This window comes from Carlito syrichta, unplaced genomic scaffold, assembly GCF_000164805.1.
Source record: "Carlito syrichta isolate Samal-C Ts95f unplaced genomic scaffold, Tarsius_syrichta-2.0.1 Scaffold142898, whole genome shotgun sequence".
Classification (NCBI taxonomy): Eukaryota; Metazoa; Chordata; class Mammalia; order Primates; family Tarsiidae; genus Carlito; species Carlito syrichta.
Window position 1 is genome coordinate 2,194 of NW_007086994.1, and position 20,841 is coordinate 23,034.

Sequence of the window (20,841 nt, forward strand, 5' to 3'; positions counted from 1 at the left end):
AGGGTCTTGTTGTGTTATCCAAGCTAGAGTACAGTGGCACGATCACAGCTTACTCCTGGACTCAAGCAATCCTCCCATTTCAGTCTCTCGAGTAGTTGGGACTATAGATGCATATCATCACACCCAGATAAACTATTTTATTTTATTTTGTAGAGATGGGGTTTTACTATGTTGACCAAGCTGGTCTTGAACTCCGGGTCTCAAGTGATCCTCCAATCTCAGTCTCCCAAAGTGCTGGATTACAGGCATGAGCCACCATGCCCAGCCTAGTCTTTTTATAAAAACTTTGTATAAAAAACACTGTAACTTCCGTCTAGGGTACTCGCTCTGGTTTGACTACTCTCTCTGGTCGAAATCTGCGGCTATATGGTGAGGGAGCTCCGTGGAAAGGCCCATGTGGCAAGGAATATGGCCTGCCAACAGCCACATGAATGAGTTGGGAAGCAGAATCGTGAGGTGACTGCAGCTTCAGCCAACCCCTGACCTGCAGGTGTCTGAGAGAACCTGATGCAGAACCACTTTGCTAAGTTGCTCTTAGATTTCTCACCCACAGAAACTCTGAGAAAATAAATTTCTGTTGCTTTCAGTCATCAAGTTTAAGGTAATTTGTTACATAGCAATAGATAAAATAAATAAGTAGATGTGAAAACTACACAACTTAAGATTTTAAGTTGAATATCTTACTCTACTATAGAATGTAGCAAAATTTAAAAATATAAATTAAAAACACCAATAAAAATGTTAATAAAGCTGACATTAAAATTTTAAACTTTTGTTTAAAAAACACGATAAATAAAGGTAAAAGAAAAGCAACAATTTGAGAAACAGCATTTTATAGTACATATAAAGAAGAATTACTATGCAGAATATATAGAACCATAAACAAAAACCCCAACCAAACAGAAAAATGGTTGCAAAGGAAACAAATATTATGACTAGGCAATTCAGAAAGAAAAAATAGGTTATAAATGATCAAATAAAAAGATGTTCAATTTCACTAGTAAACAGGAAAATGCAAATTAAGGCAACCATTATTCCTCGGATTGGCAAAAAAATAAACACATTTGACAGTACTTCAAAACAATGGAATCTACTGATCAACCTAACACCACAAATAGAAAGACAAAGGTAGCAATAAATACACAGTACACTTAATATGTAACATGGCAATATTACAGAAGTATTCTATAAACAATGTCACATACTCAAACAGTAATTCTTGATGGATAGTCACATTAAGAGGAATAAATAAAGACTATAAATAAGGCCTTACAGGTGGCTAATGCCTATAATCTCAGCGCTGTGGGAGGTTGAGGCAGGAGGACTCCTTGAGCCCAGGAGTTGGATACTAGGCTAGGCAACATAATGAGACCGCATCTCTACAAAAAGTCAGCCATGTATGGTTGCATGTGCCTGTAGTCCCAGCTACCCAGGAGGCTGAGGCAGAAAGATCATCTGAGCCCAGAAGATTGAGGCTGTGGTGAACCGTGATTGTGCCACTGCACTCCAGTCTATGCAACAGAGTAAAACCCTGACTCAAAAAATTTTTAAAAATTTTAAAAAAGAAAGAAAAGAAAAGAAAAATAAGTCAGGTGCAGTGGCTCACGCCTGTAATCCCAGCACTTTGGGAGGTTGAGGTGAGAGGACTGCCTAAGCCCACAGGTTCAAGACCAGCCTGGGCAACATGGTGAGACCTTGTCTCTACAATTTAAAAAAAAAAAAAAAATCAGCTGAGTGTGGTGGTGCAAGTCTTTAGTTCCAGCTACTTGAAAGGGTGAAGAGGAAGGATCACCTGAGCCCAGCAGGTTGAGGTTGCAGTGGCTGTGAGCCTGCCACTGCACTTCAGTCTGGGTGACAGAGTGAGACTCCTGACTCAAAAAAAAAAATTAAAAGTAAATTTACAAAGAAATTATAAAGCTCTCTGACAAATGAGGAAATGTGTAGGGTATAGATGAGATAAGACTGACCAAATGCTGATGGATGTAAAAGCAGGATGATAGATACTTGAAATACTGGAGTTTCTTATATTATTACCTCTACTTTGATTAACATATGAACATTTCCATAACATAAAGATTTTATAAAGTCTGGCAATGCTAAGTCATGAAGTAAATGTGGGGAAGGGAAATGTTCAGACATGGTTGACAGGAGTGCCAATCCCTTATGAACAAAGCTAAAAAGCTCAAAAATCTAAAAAGCTCAGAACACAAAATTCTGGGGGACTCATTTGGCTGCAAAATCAGACCTGAACTGTGCGAGGCTAGTTATAATTTTTCTTTATTCCTCTTAGTGTGACTATACAAAAATGATTACTGTTTTGAGTATATGGCACTCTCTACAAAATACTTAATAGGAGAATCCTGCAATCTTACCATAATACATGCCAAAAACTCAGAATTCTGAAATACATTTGGTCCAGACAATTTTAAAGAAGAAATTCTGTACCTGTACAACCACTTTAGAGACCAATTTTAAATAATGTCTATTTTACAAGCAGCAATTCCACTTTAAGGCATATATTCTAGAAAAACTACACCTTTTCACCAGAGATATCTACTAGGGACATCTGACTATAGCATTCTTTATGACAGTGAATTTTTTTTTTTTTTTGAGTTGGAGTCTCACTCTGTTGCTCAGACTGGAGTGCAGTGGCCGCTTCCGGCCACCGCAGCCTCGACTTGCTGGGCTCCGGCGATCCTTCCACCTCAGCCTTCCAAGTAGCCAGAATTACAGGCATGCGCTACCACGCCCGGCTGATTTTTTGATTTATTGTAGAGGTGAGGTCTCGCTGCCCAGGCGGGTCTCGAACCCGCGGGCTCAGGCAATCCACTCACCTCAGCCTCCCAAAGGCACGGGATTACAGGCTGAGCCACCGAGCCCGGCTGACAGTGAATTTTTTAAACAACCTAAATGATAGCCAATAAAAAAGTAACTAGCTGGGATCACATGAGCCCAGCAGGTGGAGGGTGCAGTGGTCATGAGTATGCCACTGCACTCCAGCCTGAGTAACGACAGTCCAAAAAAAAAAAAAGAAAGAAAGAAGGGAATTATAAGTAGGATGGGAGAAAGGAAAGTTTTATGATAAGCTTATTTTTAATGTTGCACATCTCTTACAGAATACTGATGGGTTTTGGGCAGAAGGGGATACATTTATCTCATCTTCCCTTAAGTATTTCTCATTAATCTCAGAGGTCCAAGATGAGTCTGCAACTCCTTCAGCTTAATTAGTGCCCCATAGTCACGAACTAAATCACTTATTTCTAGATTCTTTGGAATCTAACTAATTCAAAGGTTTTCTTTAAACTTTACTCCTTTAGTAAACACTAACCCAGTGTCTAGGAATACTGTATGTAACACACCTGGTGCTTGAGAACCTTAGTAGCAGAATTTTACATAATAATTCTAGATTCTACACAAATTTTATATAATAACTCCAGAACTGTAAGCTACATAAAATAGATTTGTCCCATAAGGCAAATTGAGAAAGAAGAAGAAAAAATTTGGATTGAAGGGGAAAAACAACACAGATGTACATGTTTAAAATAAAATTGACCTTTTATATTTAATTAAATAGGTCTACCTGGAATTTCAATATTTTAATTTTCTATTTATCAGTATAATATATAAAGGAAGCATTATTTATTCACTCTGATATATTACAATGCAATTTTACAATCTGAAGTAGTTGGTTTTATTTACTATTAGTGTTTTGGGTTTTTACTTTTATTTATTTTTTTTTTTTGAGTTGGAGTCTCACTCAGTCGCCCAGACTGGAGTGCAGTGGCCGCTCCTGGCCACCGCAGCCTCGACTTGCTGGGCTCCGGCGATCCTTCCGCCTCAGCCTTCCGAGTAGCCGGAATTACAGGCACGCGCTACCATGCCCGGCTGATTTTTTTAAAATTTATTTATTGTAGAGATGAGGGCTTGCCAAGTTGTCCAGGCGGGTCTCAAACCCACGGGCTCAGGCAATCTACTCACCTGAGCCTCCCAAAGCATGGGATTACAGGCTGAACCACCGAGCCCGGTTTGGGTTTTTATTGAGTCAGAGTCTCACTCTGTCACCCAGGCTGGAGTGCAGTGGCACTCACAGCCACCGTAGCCTTGACCAGCTAGGCTGAGGTGATCCTTCCACTTCAGTCTTCCAAGTAGCTGGAACTACAGGCACACGCCACCACGCCCAGCTAATTTTTTTGATTTATTGCAAAGACGAAGTCTTTCCAAGTTTCCCAGGCTGGTCTTGAACCAGTGGGTGCAGACAATCCTCTTGCCTCTGCCTCCCAAAGTGCTGGGATTACAGGCATGAGCCACTGTGCCTGGCTTCTTTTTAGTTCAATAGGCATTTAAATTAATTAACTAACATTCACCTGTCACCTACCAAAATAAAAATGTATTATCTCAGGAAAATTACATTTTCACAGTGGATTATGCTTGCTGCTGACCTTTTAAAATAATTCTTAAGAAAAGTACCTGCATTGACAAATGGGATTCCATCATATGGAACATACTGAGATTTCCACATCAAGCGTGTAGCAGGCTTGGCTGGGCTTGGAGACTGGCGGGTGCCCCAAACACTCTGTGTTTGCTGTTTATGAAATGTTAGCACACTTTCTAATTCAGTCTCACTTATACAGTAGCCACGGTATGAATCTCCAATTTTCTGCATGCGATAAAAATTAAATAACAAAATTATTAGCAAATGTACTTCATTGCAAAATAAATTTAATGAGATGGTTGTCCAAAATGAAAGACTCATCACCTTTCCAGGAGAATGTAGTTTGTCTTCTCAGACAATAATCTATTACAACCAGTGGGTCTGAGTTCAACCAGTATCATTAAATAGATATTTTCCAGGTATTTGTTAGGAAATATAACACCAAACTCACTGCCATACTATGTTTTTCAAAGTCTTGCTTGAGAGAAAAAATATTCAGAAAGTATAGATCAAGACCATACAGAGTATTCTTCCAAATATTTAAAATTCTACCCTTGAATCAAACCAGATCTGTATAAAACAAACCACAAAGTACTGGTTCCCTGTGAGCTTCTTTTACTGAAGTTGATTTTTATATAATGCTATGCATCTGTTTGAAACCTTATGAAAATTGTGCTTGTGTCTCATATAAAAATGTAGAATTTGCTCATTTTATCAGTATTCTTTTTCATGACAAGCCCCTTCTGAGAACTCCTTTCTGGCCTTATATCAAAAATAGTTAATGGTTTCCTTTTATCTTATGGAAACTAGCATAAAACTTTTAAATCTAATACGCAGAGAACCTAGTTAACTAACTACTTTTCCCTTTTGAAATACGGATATTTAAATTATAGACAGGTGTGCATATGCATATATATTATATGCACACAGATTGTTAAGATATATATTTTCTTACTTCTATTTTATAATCCTAGTCTTGTTTTTCTTTATTGTTTAACTTCACTTTTAATTTCCATTTTGATAATCTATATTATGTACTTTTGTAAGCTGCCTTAAATTCTTTCTGAAGTAAGTCAAGCTATAAATAAATCATATAAATAAATGGATATTATATACACACAACCATTTGAGTATTCCCTATACTAGAGGAGAAGATTTTTCTATACCAACTAAGAAAATTTGTTTACTGCAATCTCTTACAAAGAAAATACACACAGACCTAGCATTTGGATTCCATGTATTCCCCCCACCAGAGGAAATAAGAACAGAGATGTGGGCATAGAGATCTTGTTCCCTTTCATTAGACTAAATAGTTCACCTTGGAAGAATACATTTAATAAAAAGAAAGGTATCAAAATACTATTGTGGCTGTACTTTTGGCCATTACAAAAATAATCTGATACCAAAAAATTTATCATCTACAATTTCCCCCAAAATAATGAAAATGTTTATGTTTAACAGTTTTATTTTAGCCTAGATATTTCTTTACCAAAATGTTCACTACAAATAAAAGGAGGCATATAAAGTCTAGTTGTAATACTTTTATGTAAATAAAACGAATAAAATATATACTGTTGTTAATAAAAGGGAAAATTAAGAGTCAGTATAATATAATCAGGCCTATATACAGACCTATAAATAGACCTATAGACAAAAGTTTAATATAGTATTGAAATTTGTTCAATTAATACACTTTGGTCAAATCTGAAAAAATTGCTTACAGAAAAGCATCACTGGCCAGGAGCAGTGGCTCAGGCCTATAACCCCAGCACTATGGGATCGCTTGAGGCCAGGAATTCGAGACCAGCCTAGGCAACATAGCAAGACCTTGTCTCTACAAAAAAATAAAAAAAAATTAATCAGGCATGGTGGCATGGACTTGTAGTCCCAACTACTTGAAGCTGAGGTGGAAGGTCACCTGAGCCTAGGAGTTTGAGCCTATGGTGAGCCACAATTGTGCCACTGCTCTACAGTCTGGGCAACAATGTGAGACCCCGACTCAAAAAAAAAAAGAAAGAAAAAGAAAAGTATCATTAAATGAGAAATTCAAAAAGTAAAAAAGATTACTAAACAATATTTTGAAGCAAAATATTTCTTCAGTCATTAACCAAAAATGTTTTTCATTACTGATATAGCTTAGGAGATGAGAAAGAATCCTTCACTGGGAAAGAAATGGTTGTTCATTTTGGACAACCATATTAGTCTATTGTACAGTAGGAACTAGTTTCTTACATAGTGTACCATACTTGTAAAATAAGGTGATTTGAGCCAAGCTCGTTGGCTCAGCCTGTAATCCCATACTTGGGGAGACTGAGGTGAGTGGATTGCCTGAGCCCACGGGTTCGAGACCCGCCTGGGCAACTTGGCGAGACCTCCCTCATCTCTACGATAAATAAAAAAATTAGCCCGGCATGGTAGTGCCTGCCTGTAGTTCCAGGCTTCCATGGTAAGCACGCGCTACCATGCCCGGCTGATTTTTTAAAAATTTATTTATTGTAGAGATGAGGTCTTGCCAAGTTGCCCAGGCGGGTCTCAAACCCACGGGCTCAGGCAATCTACTCACCTGAGCCTCCCAAAGCATGGGATTACAGACTAAACCACCGAGCCCGGCTTGGGTTTTTATTGAGTCAGAGTCTCACTATGTCACCCAGGCTACTAGGAAGGCTGAGGTGGAAGGATCACTGGAGCCCAGCAGGTCGAGGCTGCAGTGGCCGGGGGCGTGCCACTGCACTCCAGTCTGGGCGACAGAGTGAGACTCCAACTCAGAAAAAAAAAAAAGATTTGCTTAAAACAATGAAGCATTTTAATAGTTAAAATATTCATTACCATCTATGGTTGATATACAGAGAAGGCATGGTCCCTTCTCTCAAAAAGTCTAATTGTTACATAATAATGAACAACATAAGCTAGAAAATAATTAAGAATGATAATGACAATAAATACCAAATTATTTATTTATTTATTTTAATTTGGTTTTTTTTTTAAACATGTGTGGTACAATTCAGGATTATATAAGTGGTCATAGTAGAGGTAAAGTTTGGGCCACCCTTTAATACCAAAGAACCATTATATAAACATGGAACTTAGGAAATGGGGCTAGTCATGGCATGGTAGACAATTTCGGTTTGGAATATGGTGAATTTGAGGCGAAATTTAAAGAGAAAAACAGGTAAAGGAGAAAAATAATTATTAGATAATTTACAGAAAAGATATGGAGGACTTAGATGAGGATTTGAAGAACAGTTAGAAATAGTAAATTGAAAAAAAAACAACACATAAGAAATGGAAAATGAAGCCGGGCTTGGTGGCTCAGCCTGTAATCCCGCGCCTTTGGGAGGCTGAGGTGAGTGGATTGCCTGAGCCCGTGGGTTCGAGACCCACCTGGGCAGCAAGACCTCATCTCTACAATAAATAAAAAAAAAATCAGCCAGGCGTGGTAGTGCATGCCTGTAATTCCGGCTACTTGGAAGGCTGAGGCGGAAGGATTGCTGGAGCCCAGCAGGTCGAGGCTGCGGTGGCCGGGAGCGGCCACTGCACTCCAGTATGGGTGACAGAGTGAGACTCCAACTCAAAAAAAAAAAAAAGAAATGGAAAATGGGGCCAGGTGCAGTGGCTCAGCCTGTAATCCCAGCACTTTTGGAGGTCAAGGTGAGAGGATTGCCTGAGCCCGGGGGCTCGAGACCAGCCTGGGCAACTTGGTGAGACCTCATCTCTACAATAAATCACAAAAACTAGCAGGGTGTGGTGGTGTGTGTCTGTAGTTCCAGTTACTTGGAAGTCTGAGGCAGAAGGATCACCTAAGCCCAGCAAGTTGAGGCTCTGGTGGCTGTGAGCATGCCACTGCACTCCAGGCTGGGTGACAAGAGTGAGACTCCAACTCAAAAAAAAAAAAGAAAGAAAGAAAGAAATGGAAATAAAAATGAGTGAAGAAGCTAAAGAAAAATTCTGGTCTGGAATGTCTGTAAAAAGTAAGAGGACCAGGCTAACAAGAGTAAAGATGAATTTGAGAAAAGTAGAAAATAAAATAGGACAAGATAGTTTGATACCCAGATTATGGAAGATTTTTTTGAATCAGGGTCTCACTCTGTCACCCAGGCTGAAGTGCAGTGGCACTGTCACGGCTCACTGTAGCTTCAAACTCCTGGATTAAAGTAATTCTCCCGCCTCAGCTTCCCAAGGAACTAGGACTACAGGAACATGCCACCACAACTGGCTAATTTTGTTTGTTGTTTTTTTTTTGTAGAGATGAGGACTTGTTATGTTACTCAGGCTGGTCTTGAACTGCTGGGCTCAAGTGATCCTCCCACTGCAGCCTCCAGCCTCAGTCTCCCAAAGTGCTGGGATTACAGGTGTAAACCATCATGCCTAGCTGGATTATATATGGTTTGAAAGCTAACTACAGTGGCTAAACAATGTGGAAAAAATAGCACAGGCAGAACGTGGTGGCTCATGCCTACAATTCCAGCACTTTGGAAGGTCAAGTCAGGAGGACTGCCTGAGTGCAGGAATTCAAGTCTGAAGTTAACTATGATCACACCACTACACTCCAGCCTGAGCAACAGAGTAAGACCCTGTCTCTTAAAATAAATAAATAAAATAACACAACTTGTTGGACAGCAAGAAAAGACAATGAAAGCAGTATCTGAATATAAGTAGTCTTAGAGAAATATACATTAGGAACCAGAAATGAAAGAGTCAAAGATATCAGAGGGAAGGCTATTATTGTAATCAAGCACATGATGATGACAAAAGTCTATGGAAGAATAGGGTCAAAAAAGGTACTTTAAAGGAAAAACAAAAAGAACCTGGTGACCACCTAAATATGGGAAAGGAAGAAATTGAAGAATTTAAAGAAGAAATTAAGAGTCTAAAACTCTGTGCCTGAGTATCTCAGGAAATGATATTTGGAACTTAGGAAGTGGGACTAACCATGCCATGGTAAACAATTTCAGTTTGGAATATGGTGAATTTGAGGTGAAATCCAAATAAAGCTTCAAAAGTTGTCAGATATCTGAGACAAGAGTAAGAACAGAATTTGAAAAATAGTGATACAGAATTAGGAATCATTTTTATAAATATGAGAGTTGAAAATCAACAAAGTAGGGAAGCACTCCAAAAGACAAAATATAGAAAAAAAAAATACAGAATATAAAAAAAAAAAGACAATGTCAAAAAGTGAGCCTTGAAGAATTTCTGCTAAGAATATGAAAAGGAGTAAGTGAACACCACAAAGTGCACCTGATCCTAAAAATCAGGGGAATTGAAGACTAGTTGGATGCCCACCTTGACTTGTATATACATTACTTATGTACCTAATCCTGACTTGTACTCCACATCTTTATAACAAAATAAAGTAAAAAATAATAATAATAAATGCAAGCATGAACATGATAGTAAAATTTCATGAACTACAAGGGAAGAGTTGCAAGAAAAGAAATGATAGTGAAATGTGAAGGGATTTATATGACCTCTGCCTTAACAGAGCTCACAATCTCTAAAGGATAACAGAATAGATGAGATCAGATTTAGCATAAACACAAACAAAATAATACAAATACAGCCTATATTATCTGTACCCAAAAGTGGGCATTTGGGGATGAATTGTGGTTATAACCAATTAAGTAATTCTAGGTGATAAGTATCTTAACTCACCTCACAGCTCCTAAGACGGCAGGCCCATATAGGAGTATTAGAAGAAAGTGGCTGAAGAGAAGCCAGAAAAGGTTCTTCAGGCATTCTGTGAGAGGGAGATATAACCATACAGTTACACACACACACACACACACACACACTGCATTCAACTGCCTTATCCTCCTATTCAGTGTTAAAGATAATACATTGAGGTGGTCAATAAGAAATTTTAACAATGACTACAGATTGATCTGATGGGTATGCCATTTATCAGTCTTTAATTATTACTATTTTATTAACTGCTAAGCCAAAGGCCTAAGTGTGTTCTTCCAGGTACCTATACTCCCAAACTCACGTATTTTATATATCTCTCCAAAAATTTATTTTGCACTCTTATTATATAATTATTTTCATTTATCAAAAAATGATTAATGTGACTATTACATTATGTATCACTTCTTGGTCTTTTGGTCAAGATCAAGTAAAGAATAACATGTAAGTTCCAAGATTAAATGTCATAAATATTGTCTTAAATCAAGAATACTTTCATAAAATGGTTAAATGAATACTTGTATAAATACGCAAACCACATATATATTTACCTAATTTATCATAAACTGGTTTTTTGTTTTTGTTTTTGGGTTGGAGTCTCACTCCTGTCGCCTAGGCTGGAGTGCAGTGGCACATTCACAGCCACCGCAGCCTTGATCTGCTGGGACTTAGGCAATCCTTCCACCTCAGCCTTCCAAGTAGCTGGAGCTACAGATGCATACCACCACGTCCGGCTAGTTTTTTTGTGTGATTTATTATAGAGATGAGTTCTCACCAAGTTGCCCAGGTTGGTCTTGAACCCCATGGGCTCAGGCAATCCTCTTGCCTCGGCCTCCCAAAGTGCTGGGATTATAGGCTGAGCCACTGTGCTCAGCCTAACAGTGTTATTTTAAGGTAAAAGTAAAAACTGAAATAGAAGTTAGCAAAAAACATTTTAAACTCTTTACCACAGAGGAATTATATAGATAAAAATGTGATAAACAAAACACTTTAGGAATAGAATGAATATTTTCTTTATTCTAAAAATTCTATTACTGTCATATGTTTTTGTAGTGCTTCAAAAGATAAGAGGAGTCACTGAGGAAGAGCAGCACTTTTAACATTTATAGCTTCTAGGATAGCATACTAATCGCCAAGATGCCATTACAATAATTAAAGATATATTTAATGATAGTTTCTTCTATTTTCTAAATTTCTGGCATTTTCTACAGTCAGCCAGATTTAAATGTGACAATTTATAAAAAGGTTTCCATGGTGATATTAACAGACAAGCTCTTCAGCCAGGCTTGGTGGCTCACGCCTGTAATCCCAGCACTTTGGAAGGCGGAGGTTAGAAGACTGCCTGAGTCCACGGGTTTGAGACCAGCCTGGGCAACATGCCAAGACCTCATCTCTACAATATATCAAATAATTAGCTGGGCATGGTGGCATACACCTGTAGTTCCAGAAACTTGGAAGGCTGAAGTGAAAGCAATGCCTGAGCCCAACAGGTCAAGGCTACAGTGGCTGTGAGTATGCCACTGCACCCCAACCTGGGTGACAAAGTGACATTCAACTCAAAAAAAAAAAAGATGAGCTCTTCTTTCTCACTGACTTACCTGGTCATTGACTTTTTGGGCAACGTGAGGGATGTCTGTGGATGAAGAATGTAACCAGTGGTAGTGTCTGCTAAAGCATCCACTCTTAAAGATGGTAAGTTTCTGTCACTGGGTTTCTCTTCAGAGACATCTTCACAACAAAAACAAGAACAAGCAACATCAGTATCTCGAATAACACCTTGAGAATGTTCCTAACAAAAATGTATATATTTGTAATAAGTAAAGGAATAAGTGCTCTGATGCTAAAGATAACAAAACTTGGAAGACTGAGGCAGAAGGATTGCCTGAGCCCAGCAGGTCAACGCTGGGATGGCGGTGAGCGTGCCACTGCACTCTAGCCTGGGCGACGGAGTGAGACCCCAACTCAAAAAAAAAAATAAAGATAACAAAACTTCTAATGCTTTACTGAGAATTTCTCTGATAAACTAGTTTTCTTTAAAACTATTTTATAACTAAGTTTTTGAAACTTAAATGGAAAAACTAGAATATAAAGGTGATAGAAACAATTGTTAAATTAAGAATTTCACATTTCATAGGAAAATGTAAAACCCTTATTTGTTTACATGCTGTGCTTACAATGTTTTCTGCAAAATATGTGTTTTTTTGCATTTTAACGACTATTAACAAAGACAAAGAATCATAACACTAAGGTAAATCATCTGCCCTAAAGCTTTGTCTATGAAAGAGGAACAAAACAGTGTAGTTAGAAAATAAATTTAAGTAGATGAAAAAGGGAGAAAAGCGAAAGGAAGAGAACTAATAGGAATATTATCAAACAGGTAAAAAAAGAATATATAAACAAATAGGGAGTATGATTCTCCTTCTAAAACTGAAGGGACTAAAGACAGGACAAGAGCAAGAGGATAAAAAGGGTAGTTAAAAAAAATGTAATGAGTCACACGGCTAACAATAATATTGATAAAACACAAATATAAAAACTTTTCCAGCCGGGTTCGGTGGCTCAGCCTGTAATCCCGCGCTTGGGAGGCTGAGGTGAGTGGATTGCCTGAGCCCGCGGGTTTGAGACCCGCCTGGGCGGCGAGACCTCATCTCTACAATAAATAAAAAAATCAGCCGGGCGTGGTAGTGCACACCTGTAGCTCCAGCTACTTGGAAGGCTGAGGCGGAAGGATCACCGGAGGCCAGCAGGTCGAGGCTACAGTGGCCGGGAGCGGCCACCGCACTTCAGTCTGGGCAACAGAGTGAGACTCAAACTCAAAACAAACAAAAAAACGCTTTTTTCCCCCCCTGTAGCTATTAGCACTATATTCATGTTATTGTTGCTGTTATTATTACTGTTATTATAATTAAGAAGAATTTATTTTATGCTCACTGGTCATTTGGGAGGAAGCAGGAGTCAACCAGTTTCATAGAATTCCAAAATAAAATAGCTAACCTAGACAGGAGTTGAAAATAAACTTAAAATTTATTTGGGTCAAGAAATGTTTTCTAATTATTCAGTTCACAATCTTACCTAAATTGATCAATGTTAGCACTGATTCTAATGAGGTGATTTTCTAAAATATATGTTTGTTCTTTAAAACATTCTTGAATCCCCTATAGCCCATTATTACTCACCCTGAGGACTAACCACATCCACAAGCTGCTCCTGGGGTATAATCACTTGTGCCATTCCTGTCTGGGTAGTTGGAATCACACGAAGTACCCGTCCATTTTCTGATGGGCTGGCAACAATCATCTTGGAAGCATTAAAAAAAAAAAAAAAGTATATGCCTACACTGATTTAACAAAATTATGGCCACTGCTTTGTTAAACACTGCTGTGGCCACCTGACTCTTTGAGCTATGGCTGCCATGTTTCCAAGTTTTGCCATCCCTTCCACCTTGGGGAAGTGAAACTCCTCTCTCTCTGATTTGTTTTCTAAATAAACTATATTTTCCAATCTAAAATAATAATAATAATAACAGAGCAACTTAGAAAACTTTTTCTGGAACTTTCCGTATTTCAATTAAAACTATCTTTCATCTTTTCTATTCAAATTATAAATTTGGTAAAAAAAACAAAACAAAACAGCTGGGCTCAGTGGTTCAGCCTTGTAATCCCAGCACTTTTGGAGGCTGAGGCAAGTGGATTGCCCGAGACTGCAGGTTCAAGACCTACCCGGGCAACTTGGCAAGACTTTGTCTCTACAATATATCAAAAAAAATTAGCTGGGTGTGGTAGTGTGCGCCTGTAGTTCCGGCTACCTGGAAGGCTGAGGTGGAAGGATCACTGGAACCCAGCAGGTGGAGACTGCGGTGGCCGAGCGTATGCCACTGCACTCCAGTCTGGGCAACAGAGTGAGACTTCGACTCAAAAAAAAAAAAAAAAAAAAAAACCCAAAAAACCAAAAAAAACCATACTTTAAGGTAACAGCTTAAAAAGTATTTAGGCAGCCAGGCTCAGTGGCTCAGCCTGTAATCCCGCACCTTTGGGAGGCTGAGGTAAGTGGATTGCCTGAGCCTGCGGGTTCGAGACCCGCCTGGGTAAGTTGGTGAGACCTCATCTCTACAATAAATCAAAAATTAGCTGGGCATGGTAGCACACGCCTGTAGTTCCAGCTACTTGGAAGGCTGAGGCGGAAGGTTCACCGGAGCCCAGCAGGTCAAGGCTGTGGTGGCCGGGAGTGGCCACTGCACTCCAGTCTGGGTGACAGAGTGAGACTCCAACTCAAAAATAAAATAAAAATAAAAAAATAAAAAGTATTTAGGCATTCTCATCTTTTTTATCTTTATACACTAGTTTTTACCTGATACATATTTACAGACATGTCTTTACAAAGATCAGAATTCCCAGTTTACCAAGGTATCTCCATTGCTTTATTTTTCTTCAAGACAGCACACCAGCAGGGCGCAGTGGCTCAGCCTGTAATCCCAGCACTTTGGGAGACCAAGGCAAAAGGATTGCTTGAGCCCGGGGGTTTGAGACCAGCCTGGGCAACTTGGTGAAAACTTGTCTCTAAAATAAATCACAAAAACTAGCCAGGTGTGGTGGTGTGCGTCTATAGTTCCAGCTGCTTGGAAGATTGAGGCAGAAGGATCACTTAAGCCCAGCAGGTCAAGGCTGTGGTAGCCATGAGCGTGCTACTGCACTCAAGCCTGGGTGACAAGAGTGAAACTCCAACTAAAAAAAAAAAAAAAGAAGAAGAAAGCACACCAGCATGTGGTATGTAAGTTAGTGAGTTGAGATACTGATAAATCAAAAACTTGAGTTCAGTCTAATATATATATGTATATAATATATATATTTATATTTAAGTGTAAATTATATGTTAACTCTTGTACTTTAGCACTACTTACAGATTATGTTACATTTCCAACTCATCTCAAAGCACCAGAGTACCTAGACTTAGCAGCTGAGAAGTACTGGTTTAAATACTATTTGCAGTCCTGAATGGAAATCTTTTAAATTCTTACATAAAAATAAAAGTCATAGAAACAGTATTTTCTTTTCTTTTTGAGTTGGAGTCTCACTCTGTTGCCCAGGCTAGAGTGCAGTGGCATGCTCACGGCCACTGCAGCGTTGACCTGCTGGGCTCAGGCAATCCTTCTGCCTCAGCCCTCCAAGTAGCTGGAACTACAGGCGGCACTATCATGCTTGGCTTATGAAACAGTATTTTCAACACAATGTAAATAGGGTCAGAAAATTAAGTTAATTCAGTAAAACTAATATATTTTGTTAAATAGCGTAAAACTAGTTACTTAGAGAATATACTCACCATTTGTGCATTAGACTCCTCCACTGACTGAAGTTCATATTGAATAGGTTGCCCATTTTGGTCCAATAGATGGAACTGCTCTGCAGAAAGAGTCTGTGTCTGAGTCAGTGGCTCTTGTATATTCTGTGACGTGAATGAATCATTTGCTTCAGGAGTAGTGATGGGCAAAACTGTAGGTGAATCATTTTGTCCAAAGGAAGAATCCCTGGAGTCCATACAGGTTAGATGCTTTTGGAAAGAAAAAAAAAACCATTTCAGTCTTTATAAGATATATTGTCACTATATTTTTTAAAATATAGAATGTATATAGTAAAAATGAAAAGTTATTCATTTTTCAGTTAATTATTAATTTTGGTTTTTGCAAGAGTTGTCAGTTCACACAGATTGATACAAAGTATTTCCTAAGTAGATTGTTGATTTTTCTTACACTTCATTATCTCAATTTAATTAAAATCATTCATGGGTATGCAATCTGAAATAATGAAACATAATTCAATCTACAGATTTCTCTTTGCATATTAATTTTTATAAACACATCCAAATATTAAGTAAATGCTATATTATAAAACTAAATATATGACAGAACAAGCAAATAATTAAATGCTAACTTTTTAAATACATTAAATATAACAGCTATCCCTTAAGCATAAAAAGTTATTAAGTGGTATGCTGTTTTTCCCTAGAATGGAAAAAATTTCCCACCTGAATCACTACCTCAAGTACCTGAGCATTGGTTTCTGACTCTTCACCACCATTATGGTTGATTGTTAATGAATCATTAGGCTGTTCCATGCTGTCATCATACTCAATTCCATTTTCTTCTATTATTTAATAGCTGAAAGAGTTTAAATATCTGATCAACTAAAGCACTTAATATTTTTAAGGACTGTTTTATCTTAAACAAATCTTTCATCTTTCCTACTGTGATACCCTATATAATTTACGTAAAATTATCTCCATCCTATAAATAAGAAAATTAACAATTTTTGTTAAATGAATTGCTTTGGCACCAGAATACATTCAGGGTAGAGCAAAGATTAGTATTATGTAGTTCTCTCATCCTATCTCTAATTACACTCTTCTATTGTCCTTTTAAGATTGCTTAGATGTGACAAGGTACTGCTATGCCCTTGCAAATATTTCTAAAATTCTCATTTTACAAAGATTTAATGCAAATGAAGCTTTTTAACTTTATGAATTGGGTGTGCCCTTTTACAGCATTATACAATTTTAGGAAAGATGTCTTAGTGTAGATGGACACTTTATTTACACAATTCTTACTATTAGTATACAATCATACCACTTAATATCTGTTTGACAAACTTTGAAAATAAAGAAGTATTGGCTAGGTACAGTGGTTTATGCCTGTAATACCAGCATTTGGGAGGCTGAAGTAGGAGGACTGCTCGAGCACAGGAGTATAAGAACAGCCTGGGCAACATAGCAAGACCGTATTTCTACCAAAAAAAATTTTTTTTTCTTAATTAGCTGGGTGTGGTGATAAACGCCTGTAGTCCTAGCTACTAGAAAGACTAAAGTGGGAAGATCACATGAGCTCAGGAGATTGAGGCTGTGCTGAGGTATGTGACTCCAGCCTTGTCAACAGAATGAGACCCCAACTCAAAACATAAATAAAAAAAAAATAAAGAAATATACTTTGAGCCGGGCTCGGTGGCTCAGCCTGTAATCCCGCACCTTTGGGAGGCTGAGGTGAGTGGATTGCCTGAGCCCACGGGTTCGAGACCCGCCTGGGCAACTTAGTGAGACCTCATGTCCACAATAAGTCAAAAATGAGCCGGGCGTGGTAGTGTGCGCTTGTAATTCCAGTTACTTGGAAGGCTGAGGCAGAAGGATCGCCAGAGCCCAGCAGGTCGAGGCTGCAGTGGCCGGGAGTGGCCACTGCACTCCAGTCTGGGCGATAGAGTGAGACTCCAACTCAAAAAAAAAAAGAAATATACTTTGAGCCAATTTGACCTACTACAATTGTTCTCAAACAGGGCAATTTTGTAAAGGTACAAAAACAGTCCTATTTTAATATATGGCTATAGAACATCTTTAAATTGCTTCTCCTTTAAGATTTTAAAACATCACTTGTATTTCAATCTTACTATAAAAATTTCAAAAAACTTTTAGTTTCCTCTTGACCTATTGAAGTAATAGCAATTTTATTTTATAACTTTCCATTTTTAAAAAAGTTTGTATACTGCACCTAAGAATAAAATTATTTAGAAGGGATTCTAAAATAAAAAGAGCCTTCTAATGGATTTAGAGGCGATCATACTCAGTGATCTATCACAGAAACAGAGAACAGAGTACCATATGTTCTCACTCATAAGCGAAACTTGAACAATTATAATACTATAAGAAAGGGATTGGCAGTCGAGGAAAACTGCTGGGGAGAGAGGGACACACCTCAATAACATGGGTACCTGCATAATCAACATTAGTATACCTAATCCTGAATTGTACCCCACATCTTTATAATAAAAAAAAGAAGCCGGGTTCGGTGGCTCAGCCTGTAATTCCAGCGCTTTGGGAGGCTGAGGTGAGTGGATTGCCTAAGCCCATGGGTTCGAGACCCGCCTGGGCAACTTGGCGAGACCTCATCTCTACAATAAATCAAAAAATTAGCCGGGCGTGGTAGCATGTACCTGTAGTTCCAGCTACTTGGAAGGCTGAGGCAGAAGGATCGCCAGAGCCCAGCAGGTCGAGGCTGCGGTGGCTGGGAGCGGCCACTGCACTCCAGTCTGGGCAACGGAGTGAGACTCCAACTCAAAAAAAATAAATAAATAAAATTAAATTTTAAAAAAGAGGCTTCTATTAACGGCAATATGATGAACTAGATACTATAGAAGATTCTCTTGCTACAAAATAAAAAACAGAAAGTTGACCTAAAACAAAATCTTTATTTTGTGGCCAGGCTCTGCTACAGGAAGCAACAAATATCAAAGGCCACTCTCTACCCCATGTTCTCTCAAAAACAGAAAAGCAAAAGCAGTAAGCTAAAACCAAAGAGATGAGCATAAGTAAATAGGAAACTTTCCCCAACTCCTAATATACAGGTTTGTGGCTAAGAAACTGAAGCCTGGACAAATAGCTGGTAGGGGAGGAGAACTTAAAACTCCCAAGATAACACTAAAAACCAGAAAGGTTCTGTGTGAAGAGTGTAACCTGACTTCTGGTAAGAAAAATGCACCTACTATTTAGGCTCCAGCTTCCTTTTTCACATTAAGATCAAATATTAGCTAACGATCAAGAGTATCAAACACACAGGAAATATGGTACCATGAGAGAGAGCAGATTTAGACAGTCTCTGAAGACTTTCAATATTGGGACCAACTAATACTAAATATAATAAAATTATTTAATGTTAAAAAAATAAAACAACAAGTCACAGGGATAGGCAAACAATAAAAACTATCAAAAACTTAATATGAGGCAAGGCATGGTGATTCATGTCTATAATTTCAGCACTTTGGGAGGCAAAGGGATCACCTGAGGTCAGGAGTTCGAGACAAGCCTGGGCAATATAGCGAGGAACCCAACCCCCCATCTCTATAAAGAAAGAAAATAAAACAAACAGTATAATTTGAAAAAAAAGTTGAACTTTCAGAAATGAAAAACTGCTGAAATTTAAAAGGCAAGGCCAGGTACAGTGGCTCACGCCTGTAATCCCAGCACTTTGGGAGGCAGAGGCAAGAGGATTACCTGAGCCCGGGGGTTCAAGACCAGCCTGAGCAACTTGACAAGATCTCACCTCTACAGTTAAAAAAAAAAAAAAGTTAGCCAGGCATGGTGCAAGTCTGTAGTCCCAGTTACTTGGAAGGCTGAGGCAGAAGGATCACCTGAGCCCAGAGAGTTAGCTGTGGAAGCAACAGAGAGTTGATTGTGGAGTACAGTGAGTGTGCCACTGTACTCCAGCCTGGGTGACAGAGTGAGACTCTGATGCAAAAAAAAAAAAAAAAAGAGAGAGAGAGAGAAAAACAGAATAGAGACAACATAGATGCTCCTAGACTTGTGATGGGATTACCTTCCAATAAATCCATTATAAGTTGAAAATACCGTAAGTTGAAAATGCGCAATAATCGTATATAATCAAAACTATTTTTTCACAAAAGAGAGTGAAAGACAGTTTAAGATTTTAACAAAACAGAGTTTACAATCAATATATCCTATATGAAATTCCTAAAAATTAGACTTCATAACTTTTTATTTTATTGTTTTATTTTTTATTTTTATTTTTTAATTTTTTGAGTCAGAGTCTCATTCTGTTGCCCAGGCTGGAGTGCAGTGGCATGCTCACAGCGATCACAGGCTCGACCTTCTAGGCTCAGGCAATCCTTCCGCCTCAGCCTTCCAAGTAGCTGTAACTACAGGCACACACCCCACACCTAGCTGATTTGTTTCTTTTTTTTTGGAATCTCACGCCATCGCCCAGGCTGAAGTACAGTGGCATGTTCACGGTCACCCCAGCGTCTACATGCTAGGCTCCAGAGATCCTTCCACTTCAGCCTTCCAAGTAGTCGGAACTACAGGTGCGTGCTACCACACCCGGCTAATTTTTGATTATTGTAAAGACATGGTCTCACCAAGTTGCCCAGGCTGGTCTCGAATCCCCGGGTTCAGGGAATCCACTCACCTCTGCCTCCCAAATTGCTGGGATTATAGGTGTGAGCCACCAGGCCTGGCTTTTGTTTTAAAATTTATTTTCACTTATTTGTAGAGATGGAGTCTCACTTTATGGCCTAGGCATGTCTCAAACTGTTGGCTTCAAATGACCCTCCTGCCTCAGTCTTCCAAAGTGCTAGGATTACAAGTGTGAGCCACTGCATCTGGCCCCACAAATATATACTTCATAAAAGCCAAAATTATACCAAAAAGAATTATAATTTTGGGTATGTGTGCTTTAAGGGCAGAAACAAAATACTATAGAACTAAATACTGGGTTGAATAAGTTCATAGCGCTTTTACTATTTTTAAATGGTCTTAAAGCCCAGTGGTCTTCCTGAAGGTGGAGAATCACTCAGGTCAAACTAGCCCTCTTTCAAATGACAAAACCATCTTCTTGCCTTGCTTTCCCCAATGGTATTCTCCCCATACACAACACAAATGTTTTGAGCCACTTCCAATGCCTTTACTCCTGACTCAGACAGAAGAATATGTCAGAAGCGTTCATATTTTTCCACGTGACACTCATCTTCTTTAGCCCACAAGTAGCACTAACTTTCTATAAATCTGAAAATGCAAGGTGAATTCACAAGCACAACATTGTCACTCTAAATGACAAACGATCAACTCCCAAAACTGCAGTGTTGCCATGCCAAAAACAAATGCTATGAACTTATGCATCAATCTAATAAAAGACATGTAACTCTAGAAGGAGTGATGCTAGATAATCACAATATACCAAC

General features: G+C 38.6%; 1 protein-coding gene across 3 annotated transcripts in view; it reads right to left on the reverse strand.

Moving 5' to 3' along the window:
• Positions 1 to 4,331: 4,331 nt before the first annotated feature.
• The window catches only part of LOC103251431 (calcium-responsive transcription factor-like), a 39,360-nt gene continuing 22,850 nt past the window's right edge, over positions 4,332 to 20,841 (reverse strand). The window contains exons 3-8 of one of the 3 annotated variants that reach the window (XM_021708546.1): positions 16,145 to 16,265; positions 15,431 to 15,658; positions 13,291 to 13,411; positions 11,713 to 11,842; positions 10,085 to 10,169; positions 4,332 to 4,657 (exon numbers count right to left, since the gene is read on the reverse strand). In XM_021708546.1, the coding sequence (XP_021564221.1) occupies positions 4,391 to 4,657; positions 10,085 to 10,169; positions 11,713 to 11,842; positions 13,291 to 13,411; positions 15,431 to 15,658; positions 16,145 to 16,222 (909 nt within the window). In that variant the 5' untranslated portion in view covers positions 16,223 to 16,265 and the 3' untranslated portion in view covers positions 4,332 to 4,390. Of the gene's footprint in view, positions 4,658 to 10,084; positions 10,170 to 11,712; positions 11,843 to 13,290; positions 13,412 to 15,430; positions 15,659 to 16,144; positions 16,266 to 20,841 lie in introns of those variants that run through there. The other 2 variants (XM_021708547.1, XM_021708548.1) reach the window with 2 other exon arrangements.